Below are 17106 nucleotides of genomic sequence, written 5' to 3' on the forward strand. Positions count from 1 at the left end.
TTTTTTCAAATATTTTTTTTTTATAAATTATCATTTTAAAAAAAATCTAAAAATTATTAGAACTCAGCTAACTTCAGTATCATACAGACAAAGACTTTTTTTAAATTTAAATTAGAGTTTTTGTTTGTTAGTAAGAAATTGAGTGTTTAGTGTTATATTTTTACTATCAGGTACTGGTGTAATAAATAATTAGTGTAATAAAAAAAAATATATATATATAATATTATATATAAAAGTGCAAGTGATGTGAATCGTGTTCCAGAATTTGTTTAAAAAAAAAGTAAGACAAATAAATAATTATTTAAAATTTAATACTAGTGATAATAATAATAATGAAAATAATAATAATAATAATAATAATAATAATATTGATAGTGTATGTAACTGACAAGTGGCATTTTTTAAATAAATAAATAAAGTGTAAATAGAATAAAAATTTAAAAATGCGCATTTTTAAAAATTTTATTCTGTTTATTTAAAATTTATAAATTTTTTCATGTCTGCCAGATTCACACTCATATAATACTGAGTAATTGTTGGTGATAGAAATATATAATCGCTTAAATAATCTAGGTCAATATAATTAACTTATTTATTGCTACTGATATATTAATTTTATTTATTGTTTTTTTATTGATATTATGTAATATATATTTCGTAACAAATGTTTAATGGGATAGTGTCAATTAATAATTTAATACAATAATATTTTATTAAACCTTTTTATATCCACGATACATTTTACCCGGTTCTCATAATATATAAATAATAATTAATATAATTAAATTATTTTTATTTTTTTTAATACAGGACCATCATCTCCTTGGATGTCAGACTTGACAGAAGAATTTTTTCGGTTGTTACTGGCGCATCTGTGAGTAAAATAAATTTAAATATAAAAGTATATTTCAAAATTGCATGGGAAATGATAAAATACAAAAATAGTATAATTAAAAAGGTAAATAAAATTTACCTAGAGGATACCAAACATCAGTATTACCAGCATCCTTTCTAGCAGAGTCTAGTGCATCACGTATAGCCAATACTATACCATAACTCATGCATAATGGTGGCTCTCCAACAGCTTGAAACGATAAAATAAATAATTCCCAGGTTTTGCAAACAATATTTAAAGCTAGTGTAATATATAATATACCTTTAGATCGTAGAACTCCCAGGGGGTTCGGTGCATTACGTCTAAAGGATACACGAAAGTCCACAGGGATATCTTTAGCACCAGGTGGTTTATAATTCTAAGAGTTATAAATAATAAGACAAAGCCTCTTTAGTCCGTTTTAAAAATAATAAGGTAATAAAAATAAAAAACAATAATTTACAAACCCAAGTACGGTGATTCGCTAGGAGTCCAGTTTTAGGACAATATACAAGGTCCTCGCTAGTCCAATACCCGATTCCCATTACATATGCGCCTTCTGCCTGTCCTAAATCAATCTCTGGATTCATGCTGATGCCAGCATCTTCCAATAAATCGACTCGGCGAATCAAGTGTTGTCCCGTTAACAAATCCAGCTCTACCTCTGCAACAGCAGCACCATAGATTGGATAGCCATGCTCTGGACCATTGGTAACCCTAGATTCATGAATAGCTATTGTATCGTGTGTTAAGTTGAGGTCAATCAATGTTCACAGTATCAAACATCAAATATACCCACTCAATATTTAGCGATACAACCACAACAGCTACATAAATTCATGTATTTCTATTATTATTATCGATATTACTTACATACTCCGCGCGCAAAGATCAACATTTTTAGTATGAGCTGCGAATATTAGTTCTTTCCATGTAGGATTGCCCAGTTCTTTTTTTATCGGTTCCAATCTCTCCAGTAATTCTTTGCAAGCATTTATTGTTGCCTGTAAAAATAAAAAGTGTAGATAGAGTTCAAATTTGAATTTAAATAACTCGTTATAAAATATTTACTCGTGCACAAGATTCACTTCCGACACTTCCACCAGTCACTGTATTATTCGGGGCAGTAATATTATTCGAGGGTTTGACGTTGACCATTTCCAGATCGATGCCCAGTGTATAAGCAGCGGCCTGAGCAACCTGTATAACATTTACAGAGGATTATCTTCGATTCGCTTTATCCCCAGCCCGGTAGTTCGCTGGTAGCCTCGTACTCCTACAACACTAGACTGCAGACTATATAGACTGTGTTCATTACCTTAGTGTGAATACCCTGACCCATCTCGATCCCACCATGTGTAATAGCTACAGTACCATCTCGAGCGTAAATCGACACTAACGCATGAAACTGACCGAACGGACCAAAAGGATACGTCATTGGTACTAGAGACATTCCCCGTTTCTTCCATCTGTTTTCCTAAAATTTTAAGTATCATTTTTATCAAAGTCCCTGCGAGACTTTACTCAGAAATTTTTAAATTCGGTTCAATCGCAAATTATTTAAAAAATGATTGTCATCTAAACATCATTTAGCGCGAAATTTAAAATTACATACACTATTGAAAAGCCGCACGCTCCGTTGTCGTGCTTCGTAATCAGATGAAATTTTTAAATCATCAATCATTTTACTGAGAGCTTCTTTGTCCTGAGCACTCATATTATTTAAGCGTACTTCAGTAGGATCTTTATTCAATACTTTAGATATATGCTCCATAATGTTCTCCGACATGGCAATGCCTTCTGTTGAACCTGTAAGGATTTAATAAAATAATAGTATGAAATATTAAACATCAAACGTTTGTATTCTCAGTACAGTACAGCACAATGGCCTTTGAGGTACAGCAATTAAATTGAGAAATTTCTATATAATTTAAAAAATTATACATTCCTGAGAGAGCAACGGGATAATAAGCAAAGTATATTTAATTTTGTAATCATAATAACCTGGTGCGCGGCAATAAGTATTAGAAGGTACATCAGTAAGAGCGTCAACGACACCGACGTTCCAGGTTGATCCGTCGTAACAGGTGTAAATATGCTGAAATGTCAAGACTGATGAAAATTCATTCCACGAGCACCCGGCATTATGCCAACTGGTACTGTTTAGATACTGAATTACACCCTGGGCGTCGACACCGACTTCATACTCTTGTCTTGCGTGTGGGCGCTTACCCAAACACATCATGTTACTCTCAATGGACATAATAAATCGCGCGGGACGATTTAATACATGTGATACGACGGCACATGCACAGGAAACTAAATTATTTCGTGATATCTTGGCGCCATATCCACCTCCTAGTCTTCGTACATTAATATTGACCCTGTATACATATATATATAAATATATATTATCAATGGATGTATCAACGATACAACAAATAATTGGTAACAATTTATGTAGGAATGGGTTATGCAGCAAGTAGTTATTGGAGATTATAGATTTTGTAATACCCAAAGGTAAAGGAATTAATTTCCTCAGAGAGTTTGTGTTGAGGATTAACAATTAAGAAGCAAAGATATGAGAGATATATAGGAAGCAAGATGCGGCGAAACTCAGCAAGTTTAAGTTGAAGCTGATCTTGCGGTTCCAAAGCTCTTGCTTCGGGTCTTTAAACAAATATTAATATACAATATATGTTTATGTATACAAGGGTACAGTTTGATAATAATTTATACGGTTACCTGTTGTTGGGAATACCGAGACAGTCGGCTATCGAAACTTGCGTGAGATCTATAAACTGGGATGTTGGATAGACGTCTATTCCGTCTTCCGTCGGAACGCAAACACAAGATTGCGGCTCCATTGTGTAGTGATACTGTCCCCCCATTTCTAAGTCCCCTTTAATTACGTGTACGATATCCGTACCTGTAATTATTTAAATAAATCTGGATAAATTTTGTAGTTTATTATCAGTAACCGGAACAAGGCCTTGATAATTTGATGCTATGTAATTTAATAACAAAAAGTGCCAATCATCAGTCAAGTCGTTACTCTTTAAGTGCCAATCATTAGGTTCGTTATACTAATTAGTTTAATAAACTAACTAGTCGGTAGATTTTGATTGATTGATGGCCGATGAATGAAACAAATACCTTTTGATTTTGCGGGTACTGTAATTGTTGGTAATAATCTTGTACTATCTGCTGAAGCGAGTACATCTTTTATTGTTATTATGGGCTTTCTTTTAGCTGTCTCTGAATAAGTTATTTTAACTTTTTTCGCGGCTTCATTTGCACGCGCGTAAGTTGTTGCTGCTATTACTCCGATTGGCTGACCCGAATACTGGATTTCTTTCTCCAAAAATATCTGCGTTAATTCAAAAGAAAAAAATTTATGAGATCCAGTATGAAGAAATTAAAGTAAAATTTTAAAAAATACTTTTATATTAAAGTAAAAGAGGTCAAGTACGTAATCTACGGAAACTTTTAATTGTATATTATACATCATTTTCTTTTATATTATCTTTTAAAGTTGAAAAAAATATTTTTTATTCATAATCAAATAATAAATGATAATTAAATTTTAAATTATTATTATTTTTTATTGATATCAAAAGTCAATTTATATTAAATTTCGAGAAGATCATGAAAACTAAGACGTAAATATTATTTGACATTGTTGCATTTTTATAAAAATGAATAAATAATATATAATCCTTACTTAACTTCAATAGAAATAAAATATGAATAGTTAAAGTAAAAAATAAAAATTAATACCCATTTTCTTCGCTTTAAAAAAATAAAATCCTATTTGAATTTAATTTATGAATACGGTATTCATGATACAATTAAGACCCGTCGCTATTTTTTCTTATTTTATTTCGACGAATGAAATTTTTATTTAAATAAAATTATGTACCAGCTCATTATGGTCTAATAGTACTTCTTTATTGGCACCATTGATTGAAAGATTATTACCAGGAACGTCTTTGGCCGTCAGAAAAGCGACGACTCCATCCATCGCCTATTGATTTCAATAAATATTTTCAATAAATAATTTAGAAGCATACGAGTAATGTAAAAAATAATGATGATAATAATAATACCAGAGCTTCGGAAGCATCTATATTTTCAACAGTTCCGACAGCGAATTCCGCGTGTACGAATGCACAGAATACTTCGTTAGGTTGGGGTGGTAAATCGTTAACATACTGAGCTTCACCAGACGTCTGGTAAATGGACTCCATTTTAGGTACCGGCTTATTAACTGGCCACAAATTTTTGTCTGTATCAAAATCGTGTTTTCCAGACGAAACATCACGTTTCAACATACTACCACCGCTCCGTAATCTCTCCCCAACATTTTCCGACAACAAGTTAAGAACAAACTGTAATTTAAAAGGCAAAAGAAAAAAAACATTTTTATCTTGTTAAGCTTTTGTCTTGCGATTAAAATATCGTACTAATTAAATTAATTAGTACGAGGGGGAAAGTTTATATCTTTAAAAAAAGGATTACCTTGTAAAATAATCCGAGAGATAGAGTTTTTCGAAATTCGGGAGAATAGTCGGGTAGTACACGATCTGGTTTCAATTCTGCGTCGAGTATATCCAATGCTTGTTTGAAGACAGTCTTATCAAAAAGTGATTTTCCGTTTAGGAAATCTTCCATTGATGATGCATGCAACTAAAAAAATCACGGAATTATATATATTTATTTATATTTATGAAACACTGAAGGAGGTTTTATTGTTTGACAAATGGCTTGAGAAGAGATAAAACTCTTCAGACTTTTTACGTTGGATTTTTATGTAATATATCATTTTACTCGACAAGTATTTTTATTATTTATCTTTTGTAATAAATATTTTAACGACTCAATTCAAAAGCTTCACTTGAATAATCACAATGTAAAAAATTTCCTCGCGCAAGTAAAAGTTTTCTTTTCTCTAAAAAAATTTTTTCTGTGTACACATAGACTGTAAAAGATTTGCGGATTAAATCTGAAGTGGATGACTGTGTATTTATTTATTCCCCGGAGTAAAATTTACTCTGAAGCGGAATTCATTTAAATATTTAAACTCCCAATTTTTTACAGTACCGGTTTTTAAATTTGCTCCACATTTTGATCTTTTATTAAACATTTATAGTAATTGCCAAATGTTTACTGCATTCACAATCGCAAGAATACTTACAAAGTCATGGCGAATGCCGCCAAATATAATATTGGGTTTCTCCAAAACAACTCCTCTGGCGTCGAGTTTAAATAGAAAACCAGCATTAACATGAGCATGTGCATTTTGAGCTCTCGGCATTACCTAAACATTTTATTATAATTATGTTAATTAATATACATTTCATAAAGTTACTACGCTATTAATTAACCAATGCTGCTTAGCAGAATTTCAATTTGTTTGGGAATAAATTAAATATACATTGAAATATTTGTACATGATAATATATATACAAGTCTTATATGAATGTAAGTTTATATATATTCATCTCATAGGTACATTTACTGAACTCATTTATTTGTATAGCCAGTAAATGCAAAGGATTTCCCCCGGCTATACTCATAACGTAAATGCATAAACCATTTCCTTAAGTTACCTTATAAGATCGATACACATGCTCTGGGTTTAATGCTGGTATAACGATGCTGTATATTATTTTATGTTTCATATCTGTGTTGAGGAAAGTCATTAGATTCATACTTTTTTTCTGTCCGGGTGACTCCACTGTAAAAATAAATAATTCATTTTATTTTTAATCTCCATTAGGGTTCATTGTAAAAAATCGAGGTATGTCCAAGCGGTGTAGGTGTTAAAATAACACCGCTGCTGGTGTAAATATTTTTTATCGGTGTTCAAAAAATTTCCTTTATATATTTTCCTTAATACATTTTTTTTTTCTAATTTCTATTCATCGAATTTTTTTACACCGGTATTTTAACACCGTCTACACCGCGTGGTGTTAAATTGAGTCAATTTTCTTACACCGCTTTTTTTACAGTACTTAAATTTATTAAACCATAGTCAAAAATTTTAAACAAAAAATAAATATATAAATATATATGAGTTATAAATGCCAAAGTATCAAATTTAGTATAGAAAATAATTGGATTGTTAAATATTTTAAGGGATTAATTAACGTTTTTTAAAATTGGTAATTTTATCTACGGTATTTACTTCTATGAAGTATTAAAATAAAAATATATAAAACTATTTAAAAATTTAATTTAACTGTTACGTTACTTGAAGAATAAATATAAGAAGCTTAGTACTTTTATTTTTTTCGGTATCATAAAGCCTGAGTCTATTTGAGCGATTTAAATTTTCATTATGTTCAACGTATTTCATACAAGGTATTCATTTTGGATGAATGATTAATTAATATGCCGTAAAGTTAATTTTAAATTTAAAAAATATTAAATTCTTCGATAAAATTAAATTGCACAAAGTTATAGCCTTTGAGCGCTTAAAGGTCCGTACAAAAATATATATATATATATATATATATATATACTGAATAAAATTTGATATTTTGGCATGAAAGCTGTATTATTGAATCGTTTATGGTTTTCATATGGCAGCGGACACGTGAAACAGAAAACTCTAAAGTAATGAAACGTGATATAAAATTTTACGGATATGTATCTCGGCTCCAGCGGTTTCCAGTAGCAGAAACAAATCCGAGGGAAACTCGTGGTGTTTGTGCTTTATCATCAGATTTCCAGCCAACGTTCCTATCTGTAAGGACACAGAAACAGGGTATACATACACGTTACTTTCCCAAGTTGCTTTTCTTTAATTAACAAACTAAATATATAAGCTCTATATCTTGATCCACTTTTCTCTCAAAACAATTTTATTTAATCCATTAAAAACATAACACGTTACAGATGCCATAACCGCGTATTCTGCCAAAAGATACCGTTGAAAAGTCAAACACTAGAAAATTTGTTAAGTATACGCAGATTAAATCCGGAGTGAATGCGGGGGATCATTTTTATCTCCTTGGAGTGAAATTTATTCCACAGGGGAATTTATTTTAATATTAAACTGCGGGTCGGATCGAAAATCCAAGTCCGTATTCTTCCGTATTCACTCCCGATTTTTACAGTACGGACTGAAAAATTTCAAAATTTGTATTTTATTTTTATACTTGAAAATAAAAAAAAAAGTCGATTCCGAAAAAAACTACCGCCTTTATGGGAGCTGTAACGCGATAAATATTTAAAAAATAAAACAATTAATAAAAAAAACTGACATTACGAATAGCGACGCTGGCAATAACGTCGACGTGATTAGCCATGTGCTGCAAATGTTGAAACCCCGGGTCCTTAGAGTACTTTTTGAAGGTGTTTTTGGCAACAGTTAGGGTGCAGTTACCGCCGAATGTGAGGGATTTGTCGTTTTTTTCAACCCGATGTAGGTCAGTAACGTCATTCAAATCCAAATATATTTGGGGCTTCTCCAGTCGGTAAACACCTGCGGGCACAGAGACACAATATACAATACAATCTGCATACATACAATAGCGTCGTTATATGTTAGTATCATCGATCGCTCATTATCACCACATCGTGAATCCTCGTGCCGATGTTAGAGCTCAAGTATAACACCTACAAGCCCAGCTAATTGTTGTATCTACTGATTTTGTGGCCATTATTATCTATAATATAATATTCTACATCCTCTAGTATATTCTATCGCCAGTACCGGCACCGTTCCCATCACCATCATCATCACCACCACCGAGAATATTTTATTATATATCTTAGCCGTACCATGCCCGGTGTTGCCGCCATTTAATACATAAGTTGCATCTGGATTGTTATTAAAGACATTGAAGAGACCCTCAACAGAGAGAACTTTGTGAAACTGTACATTATTCATCGCCATTATGTGAACTTCGCACAATTTCGCTGGCGTATCCGGCGTTTCCTCTCTGCTACCGCTTATACTGATGCAGTTACCTTTACAAGGTTCTCCGGACTTTGGACAAGTCTTCAGCTTGTACAGTTCCTGTACATGTTCAAGAATATATATATATCTATATACATAAATATTTATATAAAATTTTCAATATTAAATATCTTAATTAATAGTAAAAAAAAAATTTTTTTTAAATTAGACAATTTTTGATGTCGCTTACAATTTTTAAAAATTCAAAAAATTTTTCCCGCCTCCGACTAAACTTTCATGTTTCTTTTTTGTAACTAAGTTCGAGTAAATTAATAATGACTTTTTGACTGAAAAAAATTTCTATACATTTTTATCCGTATGAATAAAAAATTTAGAGAAAATTATTTTCACTTTAAAACAAATTGTCAGCTTTTCATTAAAAGAAATGTTAATATTCAATACATATTTTTATAATTTAAAATAACTACTCAATATTCATATTTATGTTTTACTTTTATCCCATATATATAAGCGAGTACTCAAAAATAATTAAATTACAAAAATACTGAAAAAAAAATATATAAAATTGAAGGCCTGCTATTTCAAAAATTTTGAGCGACTGGTAAATTTAAAAATGAGGAAAATAATAGTCACTAAAATTCATGTAATTTATATATGAGTATAATAATAGTGTAATCAGTCAATAAAACTATGCAATCATTCAAAAACTATAAACGAAAGATAACTATAGCTTATGTAAACTGTAAGCTCATTATATGTAGCAGGTTTAATGCCTAATTAACTAACTTCTTGTTCGCTTCAGCGAATCAATTATGTAAGCGCATCAAAATTGTCCATCATAAACGTCGCTAATTATCTTGATAATGGAAAATATAAAATGCGCTTAAATAATAAAATTATAAAGTTCTATAAAATTATTAATAAGAGTATATGTAACTTATAGAGAGTAAAGCAGTAAAAACTGTAGTTAAAGTAGTGATAGCCGGTCCATTACCTCGATGTCGTGAATCTTTTGTGATAGCTCAGGTTCAGCGTCCACAGCTAAACCTTTAAAGGCATCTAAAATAGGGCGATAACCAGTGCAGCGGCAGATATTACTTCCAAATGAATTTTCAATTTCTTTCATCGTTAATTCATCTTTGCTTTGCATCAAACTAAAATTTAATAATACACACAAGTACATCAGTTGCTTTGTTTTGTTATGATAATTTTTATCATTATTACTATTACATATTTACACACACGAATTGCAAGTGTGATTAATTATACAAACCTACCTGTACATATTCATGACCATACCCGGCGAGCAATAACCGCATTGCGAGCCATTCATTCCCGCGAGTGCTGTTTGAATCTTGTGATAACCAATTTTTTTGTTACCTATTCCCTCGACAGTCTTGATTTTCCATCTGACAAAATCATATATATACATATATATAATTATGATAAGTTTACGGAAGTCTATCTCTTTTTTAACGAACTTTAAATTTTTTATTTTTTAATAATTCATATTAATTATTATTATACATTTATAGTTTAACGGCATTTTTTGACAGTTCCCTCCGCTTTTTATATGCAATGACATTCAACTCTCGTAAGCGTATTAAAATTTTATTAATTAATTAAAACCTTAATTGAAAAAAGGACTTCAGTAGTAATTTCGCCGGTATAGATTTAAAAAAAAATTACTGAAGATTTTACTGAAATTTATTTTCCAAATTTCAAGTAATTTTTTTTTAAATCTATACCGGTGAAATTACTACTGATGTCCTTTTTTCAATTAAGGTTTTAATTTTTTTTAAATTAATTTATAAAATTTTGATACGCTTATAATTGAAAGCCATTAATTAAAAAAAAAAACTTGTTTTTTCTAAATTAATTGGTTTTAAATAAAATTTTACAGTATAATCTTAGTTAATAAACTAAAGCTTAATTGGATTTAAAGATAATTAAAATAAAAGTACACATGAGTTTTTTTTTTTTTTTCTAAAATTTAATCACGTCCAATTAAGTGATTCGTCAGTAAAGGTTTAGATCTACTAGCAGCTTTAGTTCATTACTTTTCAGTCGGTAGTTGGATCAAATTTAGTAATTACTTCTCTGTAGACTTTATCTGTTCTTTGGTTAAATTTAATTTTAAAAAATGGTTTTTTCCTCATTTTAAATTTAATTTTCATTAATTGTATACTCAACCCATTGCAAATGAGGACTGGGACTAGACATGAGTTAACAGCAAGTGTTTCACCGCGAATCTCAGCAGCAACTATACAAGCACCACATCCACCCTCATGACACATCGACTTTGTACCCCGTAGCTTTGCGTGCTCTCTGATAAAAACATTCAACGATGTCTCGGGTGGTATGTTCTCTTGCACTGGAATAAAAATAGACGATAGTTTCTTTTTTTTATATTTTTCATCTTATCTCCTACTCTACTCGTCTCTCTATTCAATTCAATTCAACTCTTTTGTCCGCTTTTTTTACTACTGATTAATTTTTTTTATTTAAATACAAAGCTCGTGCGATATCGATGTAAATTTCAAAGTTGTCATTACTCTCAATGGTTTTATACTTTTATTTTATCTCTCATTGTTCTTACTCACTTAGCAACAGTAATAACAGATAATTCCATAAATTATTAACTCGCGGCTCGTAAAAGATTAAATTTTTATGCTAAAAATTAAACAATCTTGATAATTATTTTTTATTTATTTTAAAATATAATACCGCCAAAAATATATTTGAATAAAATAATAAACCGCTAGAAAATTTAAATAGAAATTTTTTTTTAATTTTTTATTTTAAAAAAAAAGTAAATTATTTGAATAATTATTGACAGATGTATTGTTTTTTTCCCGTGTCATAATATCCTGTTGACGTAATCACCGTCATGGCTAGTTACCTCTCATTTCTTTAGGAAAATTACTGAGTAATTTAGAATCTACTTATTACTCATGTATTATAGTTGTAACAAGATGACGATAAAATTAAAAACAATTTAAAATTAAAATATTCAAAATTATATATACAAAAATATTTAATTCTCACCTGTGTAAGTGACATCGTTTATTGTGAATTCCACATATCCTTTGGAATCCCTGTTATAAATTTAATTAACAAAAATAAATTAAATTTTGTCATCATTCGAGCGATCAATTTTAATGAGAATTCCCGGGGCTTTGAAATCGACATCATACGCTCGAGTTAAATTTTACCTTCGAGTTTAAATTTTTAGCGGAATGATGTCGGTCAGTTAATAAATCAACCGAGTTTCAAAATAATATAAGAGCAAAAAAAAAAAAAATATATAAAGAAATCGTGTGACATTCACTGACCCGTCAATATACGCAACATCAAATCGTGCGTCAAAATGATAACCCATTAATACTTACATTAAAAGTACAATTACTGCATAAAATAATAAAAATAAAAATAAATTTTTACGAAACTGCTAATAAAATAAAATAGAAAAAAAAAAAATAAATTAGCAAAGATTTAAATTACCACTGTACACTTACCCAGAGACACTGTACGCAGCTTGACCCATCTCGTTATCTAATTGCTCTTGCCAACTCTTTGACAACTGATCAAAGTAATGAAACTCGAGCAGTTTACTTTAGTCACTTAACTAGAAACTCGTTACAATTAACCCGAGTACGTAAAATACGAGTTATTATTAAATTTATAAATTACCCAGGTCCGAGTGTCAGAGCAACCTGAGCAAACCGGTTTACTCTTTCAATAACTTTTTCTTCTTTTTATATCAGGTTTTAATTTACTTTTAAATCCAACTACTGGAATCGCTCGTGCATTTAGATACAATGTTATCCTCCGTGTTCATTATATACATTCCATATACCACCTCTCCCACCACTTGTATTATGCCAGGCTCGATGCACGATTTCAAGTATCCGTTGGTCTACTCGATGGATAATATACATTATATACATCTATATGCATATATATATGAGGGTAATTCCTCTCGATAACTATGAATCCATAATTTAATCCTAAGACTAAACTATTATTACGATTAAACCACTTGGTTAAGGGTAATTACGGAGTGAAATATACCGACAATAAGCTGTGTAATTAATGCTACTGCTTTTCAATCAATGATTTATTATATTAATAAATTTATTAATACAATGAGATCCAACACAACTACATATTTATCATTGCCAGATATTACTATTTAATATTAATATTAATAATATCTATTAATCACTTTAACACCTCAAACAATCCTTATCATTATCAATTCAATAAATCACATGTTTGTCTGTCTGATTTACTTAATTATAAATATGTGATGAAAAAGAAAAAAATTAAGTACTTTCATTACGTACAATGATCTAGAATAATAACTAGACTCGTGTGTTTTAATTATAAATAATAATCATTTAGAAAATTAGTTAATATGAAAAATAACAAACAAAAAAGTAATAAATCTTTGAAACAAAAAAAAACTTATTTTTAAAAAATATCAAATAACGAACGTAGTCTTTGAATTAAATTCGTAACTCGTCTTTAAATTTTATAGTATTAACTAAATTAATATTTATTATTAGCATTTTTTTTAATGCTTTTTGTTAAACTTTATCTTGGAGTATTTTGCGACGCGATTTAAAAATAAATGGTTATAGTATTTCTTAGCTGTAATATCTTAAGTCACTAATAAGGCACTGATGTATATATATTTATATAAGTAATTAGCGATACTTATATTAATTAGTTTTTCTTAGGAGTAACTTCATCTTCGGTAGAAGCGGGTGAGGATTCAGTCTTTATTTTATCCGGGGTGAGCATCGTCGTTGTGTCTGGACTCTCTGTCTCCGAGACACTCTTGTTATTATCCTTATCTTTATTTTCCTTGTTACGTGATTTTTTTGACCCGGTTCTCTTCTTTTTAATATCTGGTGATTCGAGTTTTATTTTAAGCTCTTTTTCGGGATCAAAGTGACCCTCGAGGATGTCCAAAAGATCGGATTTTTCTTTGTCAGTTGCTTTTGTAACTTTGTCTTTGATCAGTTGCTCCATGGCTTTCATTTTGTCACTCGCCCAAACATTCTGAAATACAATTATCATTTTATATATCATGATAACAATTTTATTTGAATAAAAATATATGAAATAAACCTTGAGTTGTTCATAATCAATCCCAGCTTCAGCCAGTAATCGGCGAAGTGGAGTTGCGTGTTGACGTTCACGACGAGTTATCTCCATTAAAGGTTTGAAGATAGGTTTCAAAGTGAATTGACGTTCAAGTACTTGCTTTAATACTTCGTACTCGTCCTCCTCAGACTCAACTGGCTCGACAAATTCACGTACAAACTCAACGGTTGCTTCTGAAGCAGCCTCACTGTCTCCTTTGCCTTCGCTAGTTGGGGCGTTTTCTTCTCCGTTGCTCAAATGCTGAATTATTTGTAATGCAAGACGTGCGCGAATTGTTGCATTGTCTAATTCCATGTCTTCCTTCTGTAAAAAATAAATAATATTATAAATTTAAATTAATAGAAGGAAAAATAAATATTTTAATTATTTAAAATAAATAAAGTATTAAGTAATACCTGATTCAGCAGCACTCGAGACAATGTTCTCAGCGAAAAAGCCTGCAATGTATTGGCACGTTTACAACTGGCAACTTCAAAACCGTTGATAAATCCTTTGACGGTTGCCTTGAATCGGTCGAGCAGTTTGTATTTCATCAATGAAGACAAAACCAATGATGGGATTACTTTACGGGGTTCATGATGCACTAAAATAACACCGTCTTTAGCATCGCCTTGAACTTTTTCTAGCCATGTTAAAAAATCAATCAGAGCTGAAATTTCGCTTTTTGTTTTCAAAACCTGGAAATTTATTATTTACATTTAATTATTTCCCTATAGCAGACTTTGATATTATTGATATTATAATTACGCATTACTCGATTTATTTTTAGTAATTAAAAAATATTTTTTAAAAATTCTTATCTACGTTTTTAAACTGACTAAAAAAAATTACAATTGCACTAGTCTCAGTGTCATAGAAAAAATATGAATATTTACTTTGTAGTAAACTGTATTACATAGTTCGCAGTTTGTTTCGAAATTCTTTTTCATGGATACAAAAAGTCATAATTTTTAAAATTGTTATTATGTTGAAAAAAAAATAATATTTACAGTTAAATAAAGTAAATACAGTAGATTAATGCTTGAATAAATAAATGACAAATCTCAGAGTAATTTATTCAAGTGTTCAATAATTTTCAGAATTATGAAAATATTTTATATTGGAATTAAAATTCCGCATATCGATAATTTATAAATTTAAGTGATACATAAAACGCTTTATATAAATTATTAGAGACCTAAAGATTTAGACAGGAAAAAGTATTTTTTCTGTGAATTACTAAATATTCTGTATTATAATCTTAAATATTTATCAAATTTGAATTTTTACGATTCAATTTAATAATTTTTTAGTGCATTTTTTATAAATATAAAAAAAAAAATTATTGACTCTATTTATTAATATTTTAAAATTTGTCTTATGTCTACTAAATTCACACTCATTAAAAAAAATGATATTCAATTGATTTATAAGAACTTTTGAAATTTTCCAATAATTAGACTTATATTTATCGATCGTATAATATGAAATACATATAAAAATAAATATACCTTGTTAGTTTTTGAGTTTTTCATAATACGGTATTTACCGACAGTAACAATTTTCAAATTGTGTCTTTTACGTGCCGGTGGGGATAAATTTTTGAAAGGCATCACGTACTGACTGAATGATGAACTGCTGGTGTAACCAGCAATCTGACAAATTTCGTCAATTAGTTTTTTTCCTGTCGTGTCCATATCCCATCCAACAAGCCGGTAGTTACCCGGTGAAATTCCTCTAGCTCCCGGCGATGGCTTTACTGTCACCGGGGTTTCACCTTCATCAACAGTTGTCGAGGAAACCATCTTGCCTCCCTGATAAATTACTACGTGACTATAAAAATAAGTAATAATAAATAAATAGCAGATACACTAAAATAAATTCTGCCAGCAATATATTCAAGTAGAACAGTATCGAGTATAATGTATTCATTTCAAATTATATATATTTTCATATTATATATTTTATTTTATTATCATACGAAAGAATTTATTAGTCTTTTGTAGTTACAGCTTAACTTTTTTTTTCCTTCTGTGTTTAGTTACGTCGAGTTTAGCTAAATGACATTGAAAACTTATTTATATTATTATATTTACAAGAGATTTTAATCTGTTGCTACGGTAAATTTTTTTTCCTCACCTCAATACTTAGAACCTTGTACAAATAAATAAAGTACCGAATGACAAAAAAAAATGATCAGTAAAAATAAACCTGAAATTAGCCGACTAATGATTTTTCAACTTTTTTAAAAACTATAAATTACAATAAAAAATATATTTTAAAAAATTGCACTTACAGCTTTTTTCATTTTCTACATGTGCATTTTTTCAGTTTTTATTTTTTGTAATTGATTTTTTGAAAAAAAAAAATCAAAATTTTCAACTGTCTTAATTTCAGGGTCATCCTGAAATTAGTAGATAGTCAAAAACTTTTTGTTTTTTTTTTTTAACATCAATTAAAGAAAAAAAAATTAAACTAAAAATATGCACATGCAGAGAATTTGAAAAGCTGTAAGTGCAGTTTTTTCAAATATTTTTTTTTTTTATGATTTATAGTTTTAAAAAAAGTCGACGAATTATTAGACCGCTAACTTCAGTATCGTCAATAAAATTTAAGAAAAAAAAATTGAATAGGGAAATTAAAAAAAAAATTTTATATTTTTTATTTTGTTCAAGAACAAAAAATATTGACGATAATTTTTGTAATTAAAAAAATTGATGAAAAAAAATTTAGGAAAAAATGTACGGCGTAATAAAATTTTTTTGCTTAAATTAAAAAAAACCGCACCCATTAAATAAATTTAATTATACTTACCAAAGAAAATGAATTTATTTAAATGCAGTTTAAAACAAATGAACCTCGTACACGTGTTTTTAAATTATATAATTAATTTACGCGTTAATATTCTATAACTAGAATAAAAAAATGATAATAATAAGTACGTTGTTTTATTTTTTTAAACAAACAAAAAATATATATATTTGTTTGATAATAATAATAAAAAAATCTAGCTCTAGTAAGACATCTTACTAATACTCGGTACTTATCAAAAGTAATATCACGAGTGATCGCACGTGTCGCGGTGTAATGTGTAATAAAATGTGAAACAAATTAATAACTGAAGCCAGCTAGCGAGAGTCAATTTTTT

General features: G+C 29.5%; 2 protein-coding genes across 3 annotated transcripts; both read right to left on the bottom strand.

Moving 5' to 3' along the window:
- Nucleotides 1–783: 783 nt before the first annotated feature.
- LOC103568824 (uncharacterized) lies at nt 784–12603 on the bottom strand. Of its 2 annotated transcripts, XM_008545799.2 has the most exons (24): nt 12323–12603; nt 11853–11902; nt 10998–11178; nt 10082–10213; nt 9799–9958; nt 8666–8903; nt 8146–8366; nt 7523–7625; nt 6487–6614; nt 6072–6194; nt 5396–5563; nt 4984–5265; nt 4797–4901; nt 4031–4244; nt 3620–3803; nt 2879–3258; nt 2490–2683; nt 2193–2351; nt 1946–2074; nt 1748–1878; nt 1342–1591; nt 1157–1253; nt 974–1084; nt 784–872 (listed from the first exon to the last, which is right to left on the bottom strand). In XM_008545799.2, exons 1-24 carry the CDS (start codon nt 12349–12351, stop codon nt 802–804), a joined length of 3840 nt encoding a protein of 1279 aa, XP_008544021.1. In that variant the 5' UTR covers nt 12352–12603; the 3' UTR covers nt 784–801. The 2 variants fall into 2 exon arrangements, with proteins under 2 accessions (XP_008544021.1, XP_008544022.1); XM_008545800.2 differs by lacking the exon at nt 11853–11902 and having other exon boundaries at nt 12323–12342.
- Nucleotides 12604–12896: 293 nt separating this feature from the next.
- LOC103568825 (maternal protein exuperantia) lies at nt 12897–17068 on the bottom strand. Its single transcript, XM_008545801.3, has 5 exons — nt 16773–17068; nt 15470–15791; nt 14375–14656; nt 13944–14282; nt 12897–13874 (listed from the first exon to the last, which is right to left on the bottom strand). Exons 2-5 carry the CDS (start codon nt 15761–15763, stop codon nt 13536–13538), a joined length of 1254 nt encoding a protein of 417 aa, XP_008544023.1. The 5' UTR covers nt 15764–15791; nt 16773–17068; the 3' UTR covers nt 12897–13535.
- Nucleotides 17069–17106: the final 38 nt, after the last annotated feature.

This window comes from Microplitis demolitor, chromosome 3 (assembly GCF_026212275.2).
Source record: "Microplitis demolitor isolate Queensland-Clemson2020A chromosome 3, iyMicDemo2.1a, whole genome shotgun sequence".
In the NCBI taxonomy this organism is placed as follows: Eukaryota; Metazoa; Arthropoda; class Insecta; order Hymenoptera; family Braconidae; genus Microplitis; species Microplitis demolitor.

Coding starts and splice junctions, on each gene's coding strand:
- LOC103568824 (XM_008545799.2), bottom strand. CDS start 12,351: ATGGGTCAAGCTGCGTACAGTGTCTCTGG. Junction 9,959..10,081: donor ATGGTCATGAATATGTACAG/GTAGGTTTGTAT, acceptor ATTAAATTTTAG/TTTGATGCAAAGCAAAGATG. Junction 5,266..5,395: donor CTCTCGGATTATTTTACAAG/GTAATCCTTTTT, acceptor TTTAAATTACAG/TTTGTTCTTAACTTGTTGTC.
- LOC103568825 (XM_008545801.3), bottom strand. CDS start 15,763: ATGGTTTCCTCGACAACTGTTGATGAAGGTGAAACCCCGGTGACAGTA. Junction 14,657..15,469: donor AAAACTCAAAAACTAACAAG/GTATATTTATTT, acceptor ATAAATTTCCAG/GTTTTGAAAACAAAAAGCGA. Junction 13,875..13,943: donor TTGATTATGAACAACTCAAG/GTTTATTTCATA, acceptor ATTGTATTTCAG/AATGTTTGGGCGAGTGACAA.